Source organism: Corvus cornix, chromosome 9 (genome assembly GCF_000738735.6).
Source record: "Corvus cornix cornix isolate S_Up_H32 chromosome 9, ASM73873v5, whole genome shotgun sequence".
NCBI classification, from domain to species: domain Eukaryota; kingdom Metazoa; phylum Chordata; class Aves; order Passeriformes; family Corvidae; genus Corvus; species Corvus cornix.
Genome location: NC_046339.1, coordinates 20,684,409 through 20,700,652, shown reverse-complemented (window position 1 = coordinate 20,700,652; position 16,244 = coordinate 20,684,409). Strand labels below are relative to the sequence as shown.

General features: G+C 43.6%; 1 protein-coding gene across 2 annotated transcripts; it reads left to right on the top strand.

The window, feature by feature from the left end:
- Positions 1–2,641: 2,641 nt before the first annotated feature.
- Positions 2,642–10,403, top strand: LOC104693054 (syncytin-1-like). 2 transcript variants are annotated; one of them, XM_019289470.3, is made up of 2 exons: positions 2,642–2,947; positions 7,557–10,403. In XM_019289470.3, exon 2 carries the CDS (start codon positions 7,809–7,811, stop codon positions 8,952–8,954), a length of 1,146 nt encoding a protein of 381 aa, XP_019145015.1. In that variant the 5' UTR covers positions 2,642–2,947; positions 7,557–7,808; the 3' UTR covers positions 8,955–10,403. The 2 variants fall into 2 exon arrangements, with proteins under 2 accessions (XP_019145015.1, XP_019145016.1); XM_019289471.3 differs by having other exon boundaries at positions 7,544–10,403.
- Positions 10,404–16,244: the final 5,841 nt, after the last annotated feature.

Here is a 16,244-nt window from a genome sequence, read left to right as displayed (position 1 = left end):
TGCAGGGCTTGTCAGGAATAGCTGTTGCCTGCCTGTTACCCAGAGCTAAGTACTCCACACCTTTTCTGCCGGGCTTTGGACCACTGTGGAGCTGTTTCCAGAATTAATGAAGATTTATGGCCACACTGCAATGGGAAGACTCTTGGGTCCCCATTGTGCTGGTCGCATTCTCTCCTAGTTCTGGCAGCCGTGCCCACCTCTCCTGTGTCTGTAAGCCTGGGCATTTCCCCCTTGCTGCCATCTGCCTTACACACTCATGCACTCTCAAAAAGGTCTCACCTGCTCTTAACAAGGCTGTCTTTTAGTCCTCTTTATTGTCCATAAATCATCTTCTAAGTTCCTTGTGATGTAAACACAGGGCCTGAAAGGGATTATATGTTGACAAAAATCTTAGCTTACTTCAGATACGATGGTCAAAGGTTTTACATTAAACCTGTTATTTCCATTGTAACAACTCCTGTTATTTCTTTTAATCTTTTGCTAAGGATGAAGAGAAGGCTGCAGGTAATGGGAAGGAGGGGGAGCACATTTAAATAATTTCTATTTTAAAGCTTTAAGAAAGGCTTTCATTTTATTTAAAGCCTGTACTCACGCACTTGCATTGTCCTTAGCAAAAAAAAATTCAAATAACAGAATCTCCCACAGAAGGGTATTTCCCTGTTTCAGGCAGCTCTCACAGCAATGCACACAGCGAGCCTGAGTTAATTTTGGCTCCATCCTCGCATGCTCTGGGCTCTGGCCCCAGTCCAGCAGAGCACTTAGAGGCTGTGTTTCTCGCCCCTCATGAGCCGCCCACCGGTTTCAGCAAGTCCCTCTGCCTGTCTTCAGAGTTAAGCATGTGAGTAAGGGCTGTGCTGGAGCAAGGTCAGAGGCAGCCCCATGGAGGCTGAGCCCTTTGTATCTCCAGAGCATCTTGAGGGTTTCAGAAGAAAAGCAGTGCACAATGAAGCCAAAGTTTACATACGGAGATGTCTGTAAACTTTAAAATGTAACCCTGTGAGCCTCCAGAAGTTTGATGTGTCCGCACTCGCCTTTTTTTTTTAATAAGTAATATGTAAAATATTATCTGCCTCAGAGTTGATACAAAAGTAACAGCTGTGCCTCTTCCAGATGAGGAAAAAAAACCCCCATGCAAACAAGCTCACGCACATACACACACAGAGTGAAAAATACTTAATGTTGAAGGATTTATAGTCAGTATTGCTGGGTCCTCCTGTTTCACGTAGATGAAAATGGGCATCTAATCATCAGCATGATGATAAAAGCATTAAAAAGCATGTGAGAACAAGAAAAAGGAAGAGAGGTGGGCCTGACTCAAAGCAAAGGTGAAAAGCACTGATGGGGCTCACATTTACGAGCTGCTGGCAAAGGGACAGGAGTGGGAGCAGTTTGTGGAGCAGTTTTGGCCGTTCTGACTGAGTGGAGGGCTGGGGGAGGGAGGTGCGCGTGGTGGGGATAGTTAATCATGTCTGCAGTGTTTTGGCAAGGTCAGGAGTGGATTACGTGTGTCAGGCCCTGGCTTCCCTGACAGTTTGACAGGGATTAGGAATTGTGCTGGCTCAGGCAGTGAGAAGGTGATGAGACTTTGTTATCTCCCATACAAGAATTCTCGATAATGAGGGGAGGAAGGACACTGGGGACTGGAGAGGAAAACAAAAAGTCTCTGCCCTTAGGCTAAGCAAAAGGAAAGCTGCATAATGAGCAGGGACGTTTTATACAAAGGGTGAGGGGTATTCCGGCACCTTGTTAAGTGGGAGTCAGAAACTAACATAGCAGGTTGGTTATGCTAAAAAGGAGAAATTTGTGGTGTAGGGGAATTTTTTCCACACCTGCTAATGGACAGGATGGAAGTGGTGAAATGAGCAGAGACACCAGCAGGGACGTACAAACACTGGGAAGCACACAGTTTACAGAGCAGCCCAGGCCCTGGGCTAGCAATCAGGAAACAAGCCTAACCAACGTACATGTGACAGATGCCCCCGTTTAATAAGTATGGTTGGAAATGGGCTCCCAATGTGCCTTTTTTGTTTTCCCTATTGACCCTCTTTCTGCTGGATCTTGAGCATGGACAGCCTACAAAACCAGTAATCACCACTTGTTACCAGTCCCCAGTTTGGGGGGCTGCTGAGGGGAGCACAGGGGTGTCAGTGCATGCCTGCTCCCCTGGGTGAGGCCAAGGCTGAGCGCAGGTGGGTTGTGGATGGGGACCACAGCACGGGCCAGGCCACTGAGGAGCTGCTGGGAGGGCACAGTGGTATGAGGAGGCAGGAAACAGCACAGTGCAGGTGCAGCCCTGCTCAGAGGGGAGCTGGGTGGGCCCGTGTGGGTCACTGCCTTTACACGCACTCCTGTCTGAAGCTATGAAATGCCACAGCTGTCAGTAGTCGAAGTGCTGTAGTGGTGCAGCATCCTATCCCCTCCTCGGGCTGCACTGTGATCTCAGAAATGTTTGTTAGGCCTTGGCCTTGACAAACAGCACTTGGACTCAGCTCTTCTTGAGCTTATCAGAAACACTGTCTGCTCCCGGGAACTTGTGTTGTCTAACAAGCTCCTGGTTTTAACTAACAGCCTTGAAAACTTAGTTTTCTTGCCTGCTTAACAACCCAAGTGAAACAATATTTTTGTTATCAAATTTACTTGCTGACCTAAATTGCAGCCAGGATGGAAAATTACTGTGACTAAAGCCCACTCCCTCATGGCCATATAAACAGCGGTGCAAAGACAGACCCTAGAGCTCTCCTGGACTGCAGCGGGCTGAGACCAGCACCTCTCTCTGAGTGGGGCCTCAGAGCAAAAGAGCTCTCAGCATTGCTGCTCCTGGAGGACCATCACCAAAGGACAGCAACAGAGCCTGGGCTAATACCCCCACTCCTAAGGGCTCAACCCCGAGAAGATGCAAAGACATCCAGTGTGAGTCCTTCACTGAACTCAAGGGAATCTTTCACAGGTATTTACCTTGCACATGTTCCTGTAGGTCTGTGTGGGTGTGAATGTGCTATGGCCAATGTACAATGAATGTTGCTCTGCTAGATTCTTCAGTGCTTTAGAGACATAAGTTAAGTTAGGCCTGTAAGTGAGTTATTGTTGTGCTATTGTAAGTCCTATAAGAATCTTTTGTTAAATTGTTTAGATTAAACTCTCGACCAAGTGCTGTTAAGTCTAAATGCTATTAAAACCTTTAGGCCTAAATTGCTGGTGAAGTCCAGGGCTAAGTTTGGCAAGGAGGTTCACTCTGTACGTTGTGACTCAACAGGAGGGTGTCCCTTATTCCTTCTTATCCTTCCCTTTCCCATCCTTACCCTTTTCCCATTCCCATCCTCCAGGTAGATAATTTTTGTTTAATTTTAATTTCAGATTGATTGATTTTAGGTTTTAGTCCATTTTTTCTCTGTGTGCTTTAACCATCTAGTAAGCAGTAGAGTGAACCTTGCCAACAAGTTTGTCACATTTTCACTTTAATATTAAACCTGCTATTGCTGATACCTTTGCCAGCGATTCTTTGAGCAACCTAAAATACTCATTTGTGACAAATTATTGTAGTCAGCAGGATGGGAAATTAAGTCACTGACTACTTAAAAAGCATGGAATAAGTCCAAGTCCTAAGTTCTCAGATGAATGGGCTTGGAATAATTGGCATGACTGGGAAGCTGTGGAGGAATGTCTAGAAGCAGCTAGGGGCCATATAAAGGCTGGAAAAAACAAAGGAATTATTTGTAAAATATTAGGCACCGAAGCTGCCCGCCAGTATAGGAAAAATCAAGTTAAAGAGAAACAAGAGCTGAAAACTGAAATAGAAAGCAGGAAAAGAACTGAACTATTACTGTCCTTGAAATAGAACAGATGCAGAGACAGTTACAAGAAGAAAAGAAAGGAAAACAAAAGCTGAAGGAAAAAGAGCTCCAAATCCTCCTGACACTGTGCAGATCAGAAAGATAATTGCGTCCCCTGAAGACTGGGATGGAAATATATGGGGTGATCCCTGTGATAACATACCAGGGGAAAATGATCTTTTATCTCCTTCAAACTCCCCTGTGTATGAAGTCAGATCCATTATAAAAACAGAGGTAACTACTGGACCTCAGGGTGGATGAAGAAATCATAACCAAATGCCAACTTCTGTTTGATCGGATTCAGATAGCAAATTTGCAAGAACACTACAGCCATAAGCCGGGTGAAACTGAAACTGAATATTTATGGCGAGTTTGTTGATCTGGAGGAGACAGAGTCCTATCAAGTGGTAAAGAAGCTAAAGGGTTTTGGGGTCCTGCTGTCTTTTTAACTTCTGGTCCCTACCCCCCAGATGATCCCCATTTGATCACAAGCAGGATGGCATACTGGGCTGGTGAAATAGATGTGAGGGAGAGAGGAGAGCCTCTGATCACGCCCATTAAATCTCTGAGTGAGCTCTTCACTGTTACGAAAGCTGCCCGTGTCCAAGCCGTGCGTAAGCGTTGCCCTATTAATGCTCCCATTACAGCACCTGTAACCTATGAAATGTTAAAGCTGCTAATTAAGGGAGCCCTTGACATACTCAAATCCTACCTGGCTTCAAAATGAATTGAAATTAAAAGAAACACAGCCTTTAATGCAGAATTGGCTGGGAGTATTGCTGCAATTTTAGAACACAGAGAAATCCCCACCTGGGCAACACTAGTGAGTGACAGCATAAATTACAGTCGAGAGATAGGATGGAGTGATTTATCCAGTAAAACTGAAAATAAAAGTCATAATTTTAGACAAATTGACTATTCCCAGGAACCAGGACCTACAGGTCATCCATCCAGAAAACAGAGGTGCTAGAAAGAGGTATATAATCAGGCATTATCATTAGGTATTGCAAAAGCTCCAGTTCAGAGACAGCCTATTGGTGTTATCCAGAGCCTAATTGATGCATTCCTGAGACAAGATGACAACAATCAGAGAGAATATACTCTGAACACTCAGACACCAACACCAGCATCAGATTCAGGGAGGCAGAATAACCCTTTCTCTCCCCAAAATCAGGGATCAAAAAAATGAGTAACATCTGGACAGTACCTGGGCCTGCCAGTCCAGCAGCTCAACGCTCATCAATGGATAGATAACAATGGCCCATACATTCTGATTCCTCATTGTCATTGTCAATAATAAAATTTCTATTATGTACAGGAGCCCAAGTTTCAGTATTCACACAGCAGGATGCCCAAAAGCTGGGTGTGCAACCTGTATAGCAAAGATTTAAAATCACTGGAGTGAACTGCAAGAGCTTCATATTGCCATGTATCATTTACCGTTTTTGCTGAGGAATCAGTAAACCAAGTGTCTTCTCTTGACATCCCCTTAGTAAGGGGAGGTGCATCTAAAATTGGTGAAGGTTTGAAAGGTTGTTGTAATATTGTAATGGATTTGCATTTACAGAAATTTGTAATTTGTAAACTTTAGTAGGTTCTTCAGCTAATTCCTTCTGCAGCTGCCATTACATAGACATACTATTTCCATATTGTAGAGTTTTGTGTCACTTTTTTCCAGGGGGAAAAGTTCCCTGTAAGAGAGATTCCAGCAAATTAAATGGTTCTCTGGTTTGTACATGATGTTCCTGATGTATTTTCTCATCTTGTTTCACTGCTTGGGCTAAAGATAAAAGTACCTTTTTGCATTCAAAAGATCTCTGTTTTGTCTCTTCAAATGCAGTTGAGCCAAATACTAAAGGTCTCTGCTCTGTCAGGGCCAGTTTGAAAGAGGTTACAGTAAGTACCATGCTCTGCAAAAACCCCTTCTGCTGTAGTAGGATCATGGGGTTATATGGATCCCAGTGATTGATATGTTTTTAATTCCCATACTAGGGTTCTGAGTGCCCTCATGATCTGAGGGCACCTAGCCAATGTTAGCCAAGGGTGGCCTGGGTGTTTGAAAGCTGTGGCAGCTACTGTTATATTGGTCCAGGAAGCCCAGAAACTCACCCTTGGGCAGCACACTGTAGTGTATGTACCCCATGCAGTACTAACTGTACTAGAACAAAAGGGGGGACATGGGTTGTCCCCTAGCTGAATGCTTAAGTACCAGGCTGTGTTGTTGGAACAGGATAATATTACTCTAAAAACAACATCTGTTGTCAATCCTGCTATGTTTCTGTCCTCACCGTTGACTGGCAGTGTGCCCTGCCCGAGCATGACTGTTCACAGATCGTAGCAGAGGCCTATTCCAGCAGACCAGACCTGAAGGACGTGCCTCTAGAAAATCCAGACTGGGAATTGTATATGGACAGAAGTAGCTTCATGCAGGATGGTAAACAAATGACAGGACATGCAGTGACAACCCAGGACAAGGTAATCAAGGCAAACACTGCCACCAGATGTATCATCACAGAAAGCTGAACTGATTGCACTGAGAGAGCTCTAGAACTAAGCAAAGGAAGGAAAGTAAATATATGGACTGATTCTAAATATGCATTTAGTGTTGTGTGTACCAACGGAGCCATCTAGAAGGAAAGAAGGCTGCTAACCACTCAGGGCAGTGGAATCAAGCATGCCAACCAGATCCATGCACTCCTGCAGAGTTATTTGGAAGCCTACAGAGGTGGCTATTATATATTGCAAAGCTCATCAAAAGGGGCACATGACTCCCAAAGCAGGAAACCACTTTGCGGATGAAATGGCAAAAGGGGTATCCTAGCAGTAATACCACAGAGAGAAATCGATCTGTCAGGGTTTACCCCAAAGTATGATCAAAGTATGAGAGAGACCACCAGTTAATTGAGTCCCTTAAGGCTAAAATCAAAGAAGTTGGTGGGCTGTTACACCAAAAGGACAGGCTGTAGTCCCATCCCTACTCCTTCAGGAGATTGCTCTGTGGGAACATGAAGGTACCATTGGGGAACAGAGAATCTCTTGAAACATTTGGAGAAGACAGTAATAGGAAGGGGAATGACCGAAATTGTGCAATCTATAGTAAGCAAATGTGAAATCTGCCATTGACACAATCCTGATATGAGCAAAAGAGTAGTGCTAGGGGTGACAAAGGCCAGAGACCTTCCTGGAGATTGTTGGCAAATAGATTTTGCTGAGTTACCAAGCAAAGAAGGATATGGGCACATACTGGTGTTGGTTGACACCTCCAGTGGATGGCCTGAAGCTTACCCCTGTCGTACCTACACAGCAAAAGAAGTGGTATAAATTGTGCTCAATCATATAATTCCAGTATTTGGGATTCCTTTGGGGTTGTCCTCAGAGGGCTACACTTTGTTGCAACAATTGTGGGGGAGGTTAGTCAAATTCTGGGAATTGTTTGGGATCTCTATATGTCTTACAGACCCCAGGTGAGTGGCAAAGTTGAACGTATGAATAGTACCCTCAAAACACAAATCAGCAAAATTTGTCAAGAGACATCCATGACCTGGGTTCGGGCCTTGCCTATAGCCTTACTGAGAATCCACAGACAACCGAGGCAGAGGGACAACATAACTCCCTGAAGTATTGTATGGTGTGTCATATCAAATTCCACATATGCTGGGAGAAATTCACAGGAGGGGGAAAATTGACTTAGAAAAGTATTTAATGGCTCTAAGTTTCGCATTGCAGAAGCTCCAGAGGTTCATCGTGTTATCCAGACCCATAGGATTGGACACCCCTGCTCATCCGTTCCAGCCTGGAGACCGGGTGAATGTTAAATGCTGGGACAGTGACCCTCTGCAAGCTGAGTGGAGAGGATCAGTCCAGGTCCTGCTGACTACCCTCACCACAGTCAGAGTCGCTGGCAAAGGACCCTGGACTACTCCAGAGTTAAGAGGGCCTCTGCTCCTGGAACACCTGGAAAAACAGAGACGGATACAAATGAAGATGATGTGGTTTAAATTGTTTTTTCTATGTTTACTCTCTGCACAGTCGGTAACAATGATTCAGCTTTGGAACCAAAATTTGCATGCGGCTCTAGTCCAAAATGTGTCCAATGCTCTTCATAAAAACAGTTGTTGGATTTGTACTCAAATGCCAAGAATTAATGAGGATAACAACTGGCCATTAATTGGTGTTTTAATGAATGAGACAAACCTTAACAACAGTTGGGAACAGGTCACTAAGGACTACCTACCTGTAACTCTAAGCAGCTTAATTCCTGATCAAGAAAATTATAAGGTTCCCTGCGTGGTGGTTAATGTCACAGGAAAGGTCACTCTCCCTCCGTATTGTCATAAAACTGAATCTAAAATAAGGCTGGTACCAAAAGCCATAGTAGGATTGGCACAGACACCCTGGAGAATGGTTCCCCCACAGGGTTCAGGATGGTATTGGATATGTAAAAATGAAGCATGGAAAGTTTTGCCCCTTGATAAAGACCGGGCCTGTGCCCTTGGGGCTATAATCCCAGACATAACAGTATTTGATCACCTCAAAGAACAAAGTGGGTGGAGGTGGACTAATGTAAGAAGGATAAAAACACCCAATAATCCCCTTGTTGAGCATCCTATGATTTTCCATAGTGCAGTTATGGCTCCTATTCCTTCTTTAGAAGTAAATGAATTGGAAAAAGCAATTGTTAACATTTCGGCCATTATTGAACATACTGAGAATCAAATTTCAGATGCAATCATGGCCTCACGAGAAGAAGTTTGGGGTTTGGCTCGTGTGATTCTGCAAAACAGACTGGTTCTCGATTTTCTACTGGTCTCACAAGGGGGCATGTGTAGAGTCATTAACACTAGTTGTTGTTCTTATATAGATGAGACTGGAAGAATTAAAAAAGATTTGGCTGAAATTTGGAAACAAACTCAAATTTTAGATCAGGTAACTCTCGAAGACGACTCATTGGGCTTTGAAAATAATAACCATACACTTACTTCACAGTTTCCAAAGCTGATTTGGATAATACAACTGTTCATACTAGTTGTATTTGTAGTTAGTGTCTGCATAATGACTTGGTGTATGTTTCGATGCTGTAGCTTCTGGTCATCTTTATTGATTAATGTTAAATATAAGTGGTAGAGACTAGACAAGATAGAATTTTTTTGTCAAGTCTCTAAAGAGGAGAAATGATGCCTAAAGATTTTTAGCTTTTTAAGTATTTGTAGCTTTGTAGATTTTTAACATACAGCTGTATAGTTTTTAGGACTTTCTCACACTTTGGAGCAGTAGTCTTTCTCACATTTTATGCCACATTCTTGAAATTCTGTTTGGTCTTATTTTCAAGAAAAAGAATTTCTAACAAGAATATCCTGCTTTCTACCAGCATCTTGGCCAAAATAATAAGATACTTCATGGGCATAACAAGATACAGGGCTAAGAACCCTTGGGGGGGGCTCCAGTGGGGCAGATGGAAGGGTGGGTTACCAGGGCAACCACTCTCCTGCCGGATTTACTTGCTAGATATGCTAATTAGTTAAACTTATAAAAATCATGACAATTTGATGCTGTGTGTGTGCATAGGTATAATGTGCGCACCTGAAAGCTTTCATTAAAAGACTGCTCTTATGTTATCAATTTTAATATTGTTTGGAAAGTTTTTCTACTGAATTTAGGCAACAACTTAACTAAAATTAGGGAGATAAAACCAGAGGATTCCTTAAATCAGGAGTGGCATAGACTGGGAGAATGGTTACATCAGAAATTAGATCACACTGGCAAGGAAGCTTTTTATTTTGTTGCACAGAGCAAAGGGGGGGCCTAAGCAGGAAAACTTGTAAAACTATTCTTACAGAATTTCCTCAGTGTAGATTAAAATTACAGTTAGATTACCCTGCTAAAGCACCACCCCTACATATCAGTAACGGAAAAACTTACTGGGTAAGTCAAATAGATTCATAGAAAGGGATAATGGTCTATTGTAAAAGAGCTTTAAGCCACATATGACAACTCCTCAAGGTTCAACCCTTTGCCCATTGAGAAGATGCAAAGACATCCAACTGGAGGGGAATTTTCACAGGTATTTACCTTGTACATCCTCCTGTAGGTCTGTGTGGGTGTGAATGTGCTATAGCCAATGTACAGTCAATGCTGCTCTGCTAGATTCTTAAATGCTTTAGAGTCATAAGTAAGTTAGGCCTATAAGTGAGTTATTGCTGTGCTACTGTAAGTCCTATAAGAATATTTTGTTAAACTGTTTAAATTAAACTCTCGATTAAGTGCTGTTAAGTCTATTAAAACCTTTGGACCTAAATTGTTGGTGAAGTCTGGGGTTAAGTTTGGCAAGGGGGTTCACTCTGAATATTGTGACTCAACAGGAGGGTCTCCCTTATTCTTTCTTATCCTTACCCTTTTCCTATCCCATCCTCCAGGTAGATAATTTTAGTTTGATTTTAGTTTGAAATTGACTGATTTTAGGTTTTAGTCCAATTTTTCTCTGTGTGCTTTAACCATCTAGTAAGCAGTAGAGTGAACCTTGTCAATGAACTTTGTCATGTTTTCATTTTAACATTAAACCTGCTTTTGCTGATACCTTTGTCAGTGATTCTTTGTGCAACTTAAAACACTCTTTCCTGACAGCTGTGCTTTGCATGTGCTTGTACAGGAGTCACACCTTTACTGAAGGAAAAGGAGAGCAGAGCACTCAGGCACCAGCTGCCTTGCACAAAAAGACAGTGCTCATGGAAAGGGAGGTTTGGGATGTACCACTGTGCACATTGTCCAGACCAAGAAAATCAAAGCACTGGTAAGAATCAAGCATTAAAGGACAAACTCCTGCCCTTCTTTCCCAAGAAGGCCTGACAGTGCCTGCCCAGTTTCTATCAACTGTCCCAAGTGCTGCCCAGCTCTAGTGCTGGGTGAGACAAGCCACCACATGCCTGGCAGCTGCAGCATTTTGTATGCTTTGCCTTCTAATGTAATTCACAGACATTTGCCTTGGGAAGGATCACAGGCATAGAAGCTTGGGCAACAAAAAGAAATCACCTTGATTCAGTCCCTAGGTAGCAGGTTTAGTTATTATTCCTGTCTTAAGCTCCCACCAACACTATAAGCCACAAGTCAAGGTGAGTTTAAAATTCAACACATTTTAAAGGGTTTAAAAATAGATATGATCATGACCGTAGATTAAATGTATTGATAAACATGTAAGTACCCTCATCGTTTTCCAGGGTCACGTGGGAAGACAGGAGCAATACCAGGAGCTGAATCTGTTTACCAAGGAATGCTTTAGAGTTTTGCCAGCAACACTGCCCTCATAATTCCTCTCCTAATTCATCCATTATCTTCTTTACAAAAATTTCAGCAGTTTTCCCTTTAAGTGACAAACATGTTGCTAGGAGCTGAGGGCACTAATATACCCTAACGGCCTCAAGTAGCTTCACCTGAAGCCCCCTCCCATGCCCCTGCCCATGGTCCCAGGAAGCATTTATGCCCTTCCCAGGGCCACAAATCCTATACCCTCTTTTGTGGGAATGTTAGTTTTTGGCTCTGCGGGACTCATGCGTGTTTCTGTTCTATGGCTCCTGCTTGCATAATTGAGACCCTAATCCATAGCAGGCTGAGTTGAGTACTGCTTTCTTGCAATTGCTGATGGAGCCTAAGTGGGGGGAGCAGGGGGTTTAGGAATGTGGCAGTGGTTGTTCCCCCCCCCCCCCCCTTGTTGCTATAAAGGTGAGTGGTGTCTGCATAGAGGATGTAAGGTGCTCCTAGTTCCTTTTTGCATAGGAAGAAACTGATGTAGCCTTCGTTCACAAAAGTAGTCTGCTGAAATGGGGTTTTCACCTTTGTGACTTTGGTCCTGCTTTTTATCAATCTCCTGATGCAGCTGAAGTTTTACCCCGACTTTATTCAAATTGCGAGCGTACTAAATCCGAGCATGGTCTGCCCCCCTGCCCGTGTGAGCAGCCTCGGTGTCTGAGCGGGGATCACAGGCCCAGGACAGCAGAGGGAGCCGGAGCCCCGCACAGCAGCCCCGGGCTGGGCTCGGTCCTACCGGGGAGCCTCCCGTGCAACCGCGAAGTCCCGGGCAGAGCCCGCATCGCCAGCAACTGCAGCTGTCCCCGCTTCATGTGAGTTGTGTGGTCCCACATGAATGAAGTCCGTGCCAGGACCCTGGTAAGGCTGCCCTGCCCGTGCATATGGCTGAATTTCAGTAACAGTAACAAAAATGGTATTAAACTGAATGGTGAGGCAGGTCATAGTCTGAGCTGCCAGGCAAGGTCAGATGCGAACTGACTGCAAAGTTGTGTGTCAAATACGGGCTATGATCATCAATTTATGATCTACATAGCAATAAATGCTGCAGGCAAGAACTGCTTTCCCTGTGTTTAACTGTATGCATCAAGGAATTTGAGTGTCAGCAATGCTGTTTTAGAGATTAATTTATTTGGTCACCCTTTATAACAGGTTCAGTCTTGTTCAAGTGCACTGGAGTTTATCACAGCAGTCCAAACTAGAACCTCAAACATTATCTCTGCAAAGTAGCTTGTACAGCTTAGTAAGACCACTAATTTATAAGGCTAATCTCTGCCTTCAATATACAAGGCAATAATCTGAGTAACCATAATTTACAAGCTCCTAGAGCTGTGCAGGGTTTGTTCTCCAATTGCAGTGTTAGTACTGACTGCTGTTACCCAGAAAACCTAGGGCAGAAGGTAACCACTGTTTCATTTTGGGTTGGTGACTGATAGTCCTCACCCTGCCAGTCTTTAAAACAGCAGAACTTTGTAAGGTGGAGAAACAGAATCATTCTTTCCTGACCCACAGTGATGTTCCTTGGGTTTCCTAACCTTGAGGAAACAGAGAAGAGGGTTCCCAAATCCTCCCTGCTTCTCAGCTGTTCCTTCCAGTGCATCAATGTGCTCGTTAAACTTTAACAAGTTGAGCTTGTTTCACCAAGTGCTGGAAGGCTGAGGGGAGGTAGGATGTTAGGTGCTGCTTGCAGTGCTGAGCAGCATCTCCAGCAGGGAGCATGCAGGGTGACTGCACTCCTCAGTCACACCACCCAGATGAATATATTGAACCTGCCTCCTTGGTAGAAGTCTTTCACATGTAGACATCTCCACTTGCAGCTGAAACAATCTCTTGACAGTTCGATGGTCTCCCTGTGCTAAAGCCCTGCTTCTGGATAGCCAGGTCGCTACCAGCATGGCAAGGAACTGTGCAGCACTTTCTCCCTGCCTATGTGGTTTTTGGTCTGGTAACAGCTGCAATGATACATCCACTAACAGGTCTCATTGATTGCTGGTATCAAATATACTGGCAACTTGCTCACATTTGTGATGGATTTTTTGTAATCAAGCTCATCTCTTCATCCATCAGGTTAATCAATTTTATTGTCCCTAGGGCAGAGCTGCTTGTGGACAGGTATAACTGGTGATATTGAAGTAGCTTTGGAATATGAATCAAAGGGAAGAAGAGACTCTGGGTGTAAAGAAGCTTCTATTTATCCTACTAAAATTTTAACTTCGGTAATGAAATATTTAATGAACTTTTATGTAAAGAAACATCTCTGTGAAATGAAAACAATAAACAGCTGCTGATGGCTTAATAGCTTAAGTGTAGCTGGAGCATTCAGTCAATCTGAAAAAATTGAGTTTATTTCAAAATGGTGGAGGTTATTGCTATGATACATCTAACCTTAATGGCAATGGGAAAAATATATCCTCTCTTGAGAGTTCTTGAATAAACCTGTTACTTGGTGACCAGTTTATTAGATTCCCTCCTGAGTTCAGTCATCTGTGGCTGTGCTGAATAGCTGAGTAAGGCTAAAGCAAAGAACTGACCAATTTATCCAAAAAGGGGCCTTGGACAAGCTTAGGCCTAATATGTGTGCAGGAAGGGAGAGTACAAGTCCTGGATGTCCTGCTACTCGAATACCATTGCTGCTGCCTCTTATTCTCCCTGCAGGAGAATTGCTTGGAAGCAGGTGCTCCTCACTGCCCCATACCTTCTGTGATGCTGACAGGCATTGCCAGCTGTGTCTCCTGAGGAAACAAGATGCAAGAAACCAAGTAGACTTGTTGGCTCTAATACTGCCTATAGCAAAAATAGTTTGAAATGTTATCAAATCCTAACCCACTTGGGTGGCAGGCTGGGTGGGAGGTTCTTGGCATTCATATGAAAATTTGCAAATGGATGGTAGAAAAAATTTGTTGGTGTCAGTGGTGACAGGAAGGGAGAAGTCAGCCTGCAGCTGTTCTTTGCTGGCTCAGGAGCATCTGCTTGACTGGTGAGAAGGAGCACCAGCCTTTTGTGTTGTGCCAGCAGCCTTGCATGGACGCTGGAGAAAGCCAAACCTGGTGCTTGGAGCTGGCAGTGCTGCCCTGAGAGGGAAAGGCACAGTGGGGGAGAGCTAAGGATACCTGGGATGTTCCTGGGGAGTGGCATTGGGATACCTGGCAGGATCATCTCCTTGGGAGGCAAGCTGCACTAGTCCCAATGCCAGTAGAATTGCTCCCCTCCTTTGCTTTCACTACCCGCTGCTGCATGTGGCACTGCCTGCTACCTGTAAACCCCTGGAAGCTCAGTTGCATCTACTAATATAACCTTTCTTCAGACAGAGGTTAAAATGGTTAGTTGAAATACATGTGGACAGATGCACTTGCTTTTTGGCTCTTAAGAGTGATTAAGTGTAGAACTACTCCTTAACCCTATGGTTTGTAACTCTGACCTTCACAATTAGCTCTAGGACATCTGAAAGTGGCTCATTTTCACTGGGCTCTCTCTAATTGTGCTGCACTTATTCTGTTAATGGTTTTGTAACTATCCAAATCCATCTGCTATGTCTCCTTTCAATTGCTTCCAGGGCTACTATTACCAGGATGATCAAGCCACTTGCTGTCAGGAAAGCTGTCTGTTCACAAGAACTGGAAATTTGTAATATTTCAGTAAAACTGACTGTAAGATCAAGCACAGGGTCAGCCTGGGAGCTCACCTGGCCCAGCAGCAGAGGGTATCAGAGGAGTGAGCCACAGAGCAAAAGTGCAGTGCAGTTCTGCTCCCAGGCCAGCCTCAGACACTGCAGCCAGGACACTGTGTAGTTGATAATACATCATGACAAGACATTCCACAGCTTAACTGTATCAAACCCCACTACCTTTTGTTTTGAAAAAGCTGTTGCCAGACTAATTTGGTATCTCTTAGTAGAAATCAAGGTCATCCTTTTGCTGGCCTGAGGAGTCCCAGTCAGCTTCAGCTGGTCCTTGTCTGCTAATTCCCCTTATGCTGTTCTTTGTATCTTGTCTTGTTCAGTCATGACCTTTTGTTGTGTGAGACCAAAAACACAGGCAATACTCAAAATGGGACCAACTGGCACAATGGCGAAGTGATGCCTTATGGGTTTTGTTTCCTGTCTTCTTATTTGATTTGTCTTTTTCTGTGACTGAGCATTAAAGAATATTATACCACTACTATCTTTTGTAGCTCCAAATCTAGTTTGAGTGGGAATGGTCAGAAACCACATGTCTTGAAAGTGGGAGAAATTTACACAGGTACCTAATTTTACTTTTACTTCTTCTGGCCACTTTGTTACTCAGCTTGTTGGTACTGTGAGGTCCTTACACCTTTCTGAGCAAATCATATTCTAGTCACAGGAATCTCCTTTTGACCTGTATTATTTGGACAAATTGCTGGAAGAAATAATCAAACATTTGTTGTTTTTAGGGATGGTCAATATATCACTGTCATTAGTTGTTTCTGATGTACAAAAGTGTTGTAGCCCTATGGAGAACATTTATCTGCTCAGTCCAAGGGCAAAGCACTTCAGAGGCAACTGTAAGTCCTATTTAGTTTTTAAATACGTTCCTATGGAGCTCTGCATGCATTTGCTTTTGCCTATTGATTAAACAGGAAAGATTCTGGTTTTTTAAAATTATGTACAAGGTTTTTTTCAGTGCCTGGAGGATTATAGATTTTTGTGTGTGTGATACCTAGTCTAACATAGCTATTGAGAAAACAAAGGCATCCATAAACTTGCTTTTATGTATTCCTTTATCTTTGTTTCAAGTTAATTGACAAGGAGAGTTGAATTCCTCCACGGGGGTTGGCTCTGGATAAAACAGCCCTTTAGTGAGAGGCCTATCTGAAGGCAGGCTGGCAGCTCCAGGACTGCTCCCCATCGAGTCACACAAACAAGTGTGCTGCCCAAATTGCATTCCCCTATTCCCAAGGGAATGTCCTCTGTGCTCCAATTGATTTCTGTCTCTGACACAGCTCTGTGTGGGATTTTCTGGCTTTGAGAGCCATCTACAGAAAGTACATATTGATTGGATCCTCCTGGGATGGGTGGGTAGGAAAAAACAACAGCCCTTTCTACTGTGTAGCAAAGCTTTTATGAGTGAATGGCCTTAGCTAAAAAACTTTATGCAAACT

Bases quoted from the DNA above. Each gene is read 5' to 3' on its own strand.
- LOC104693054 (XM_019289470.3), top strand. From the start codon at position 7,809: ATGAAGATGATGTGGTTTAAATTGTTTTTTCTATGTTTACTCTCTGCA.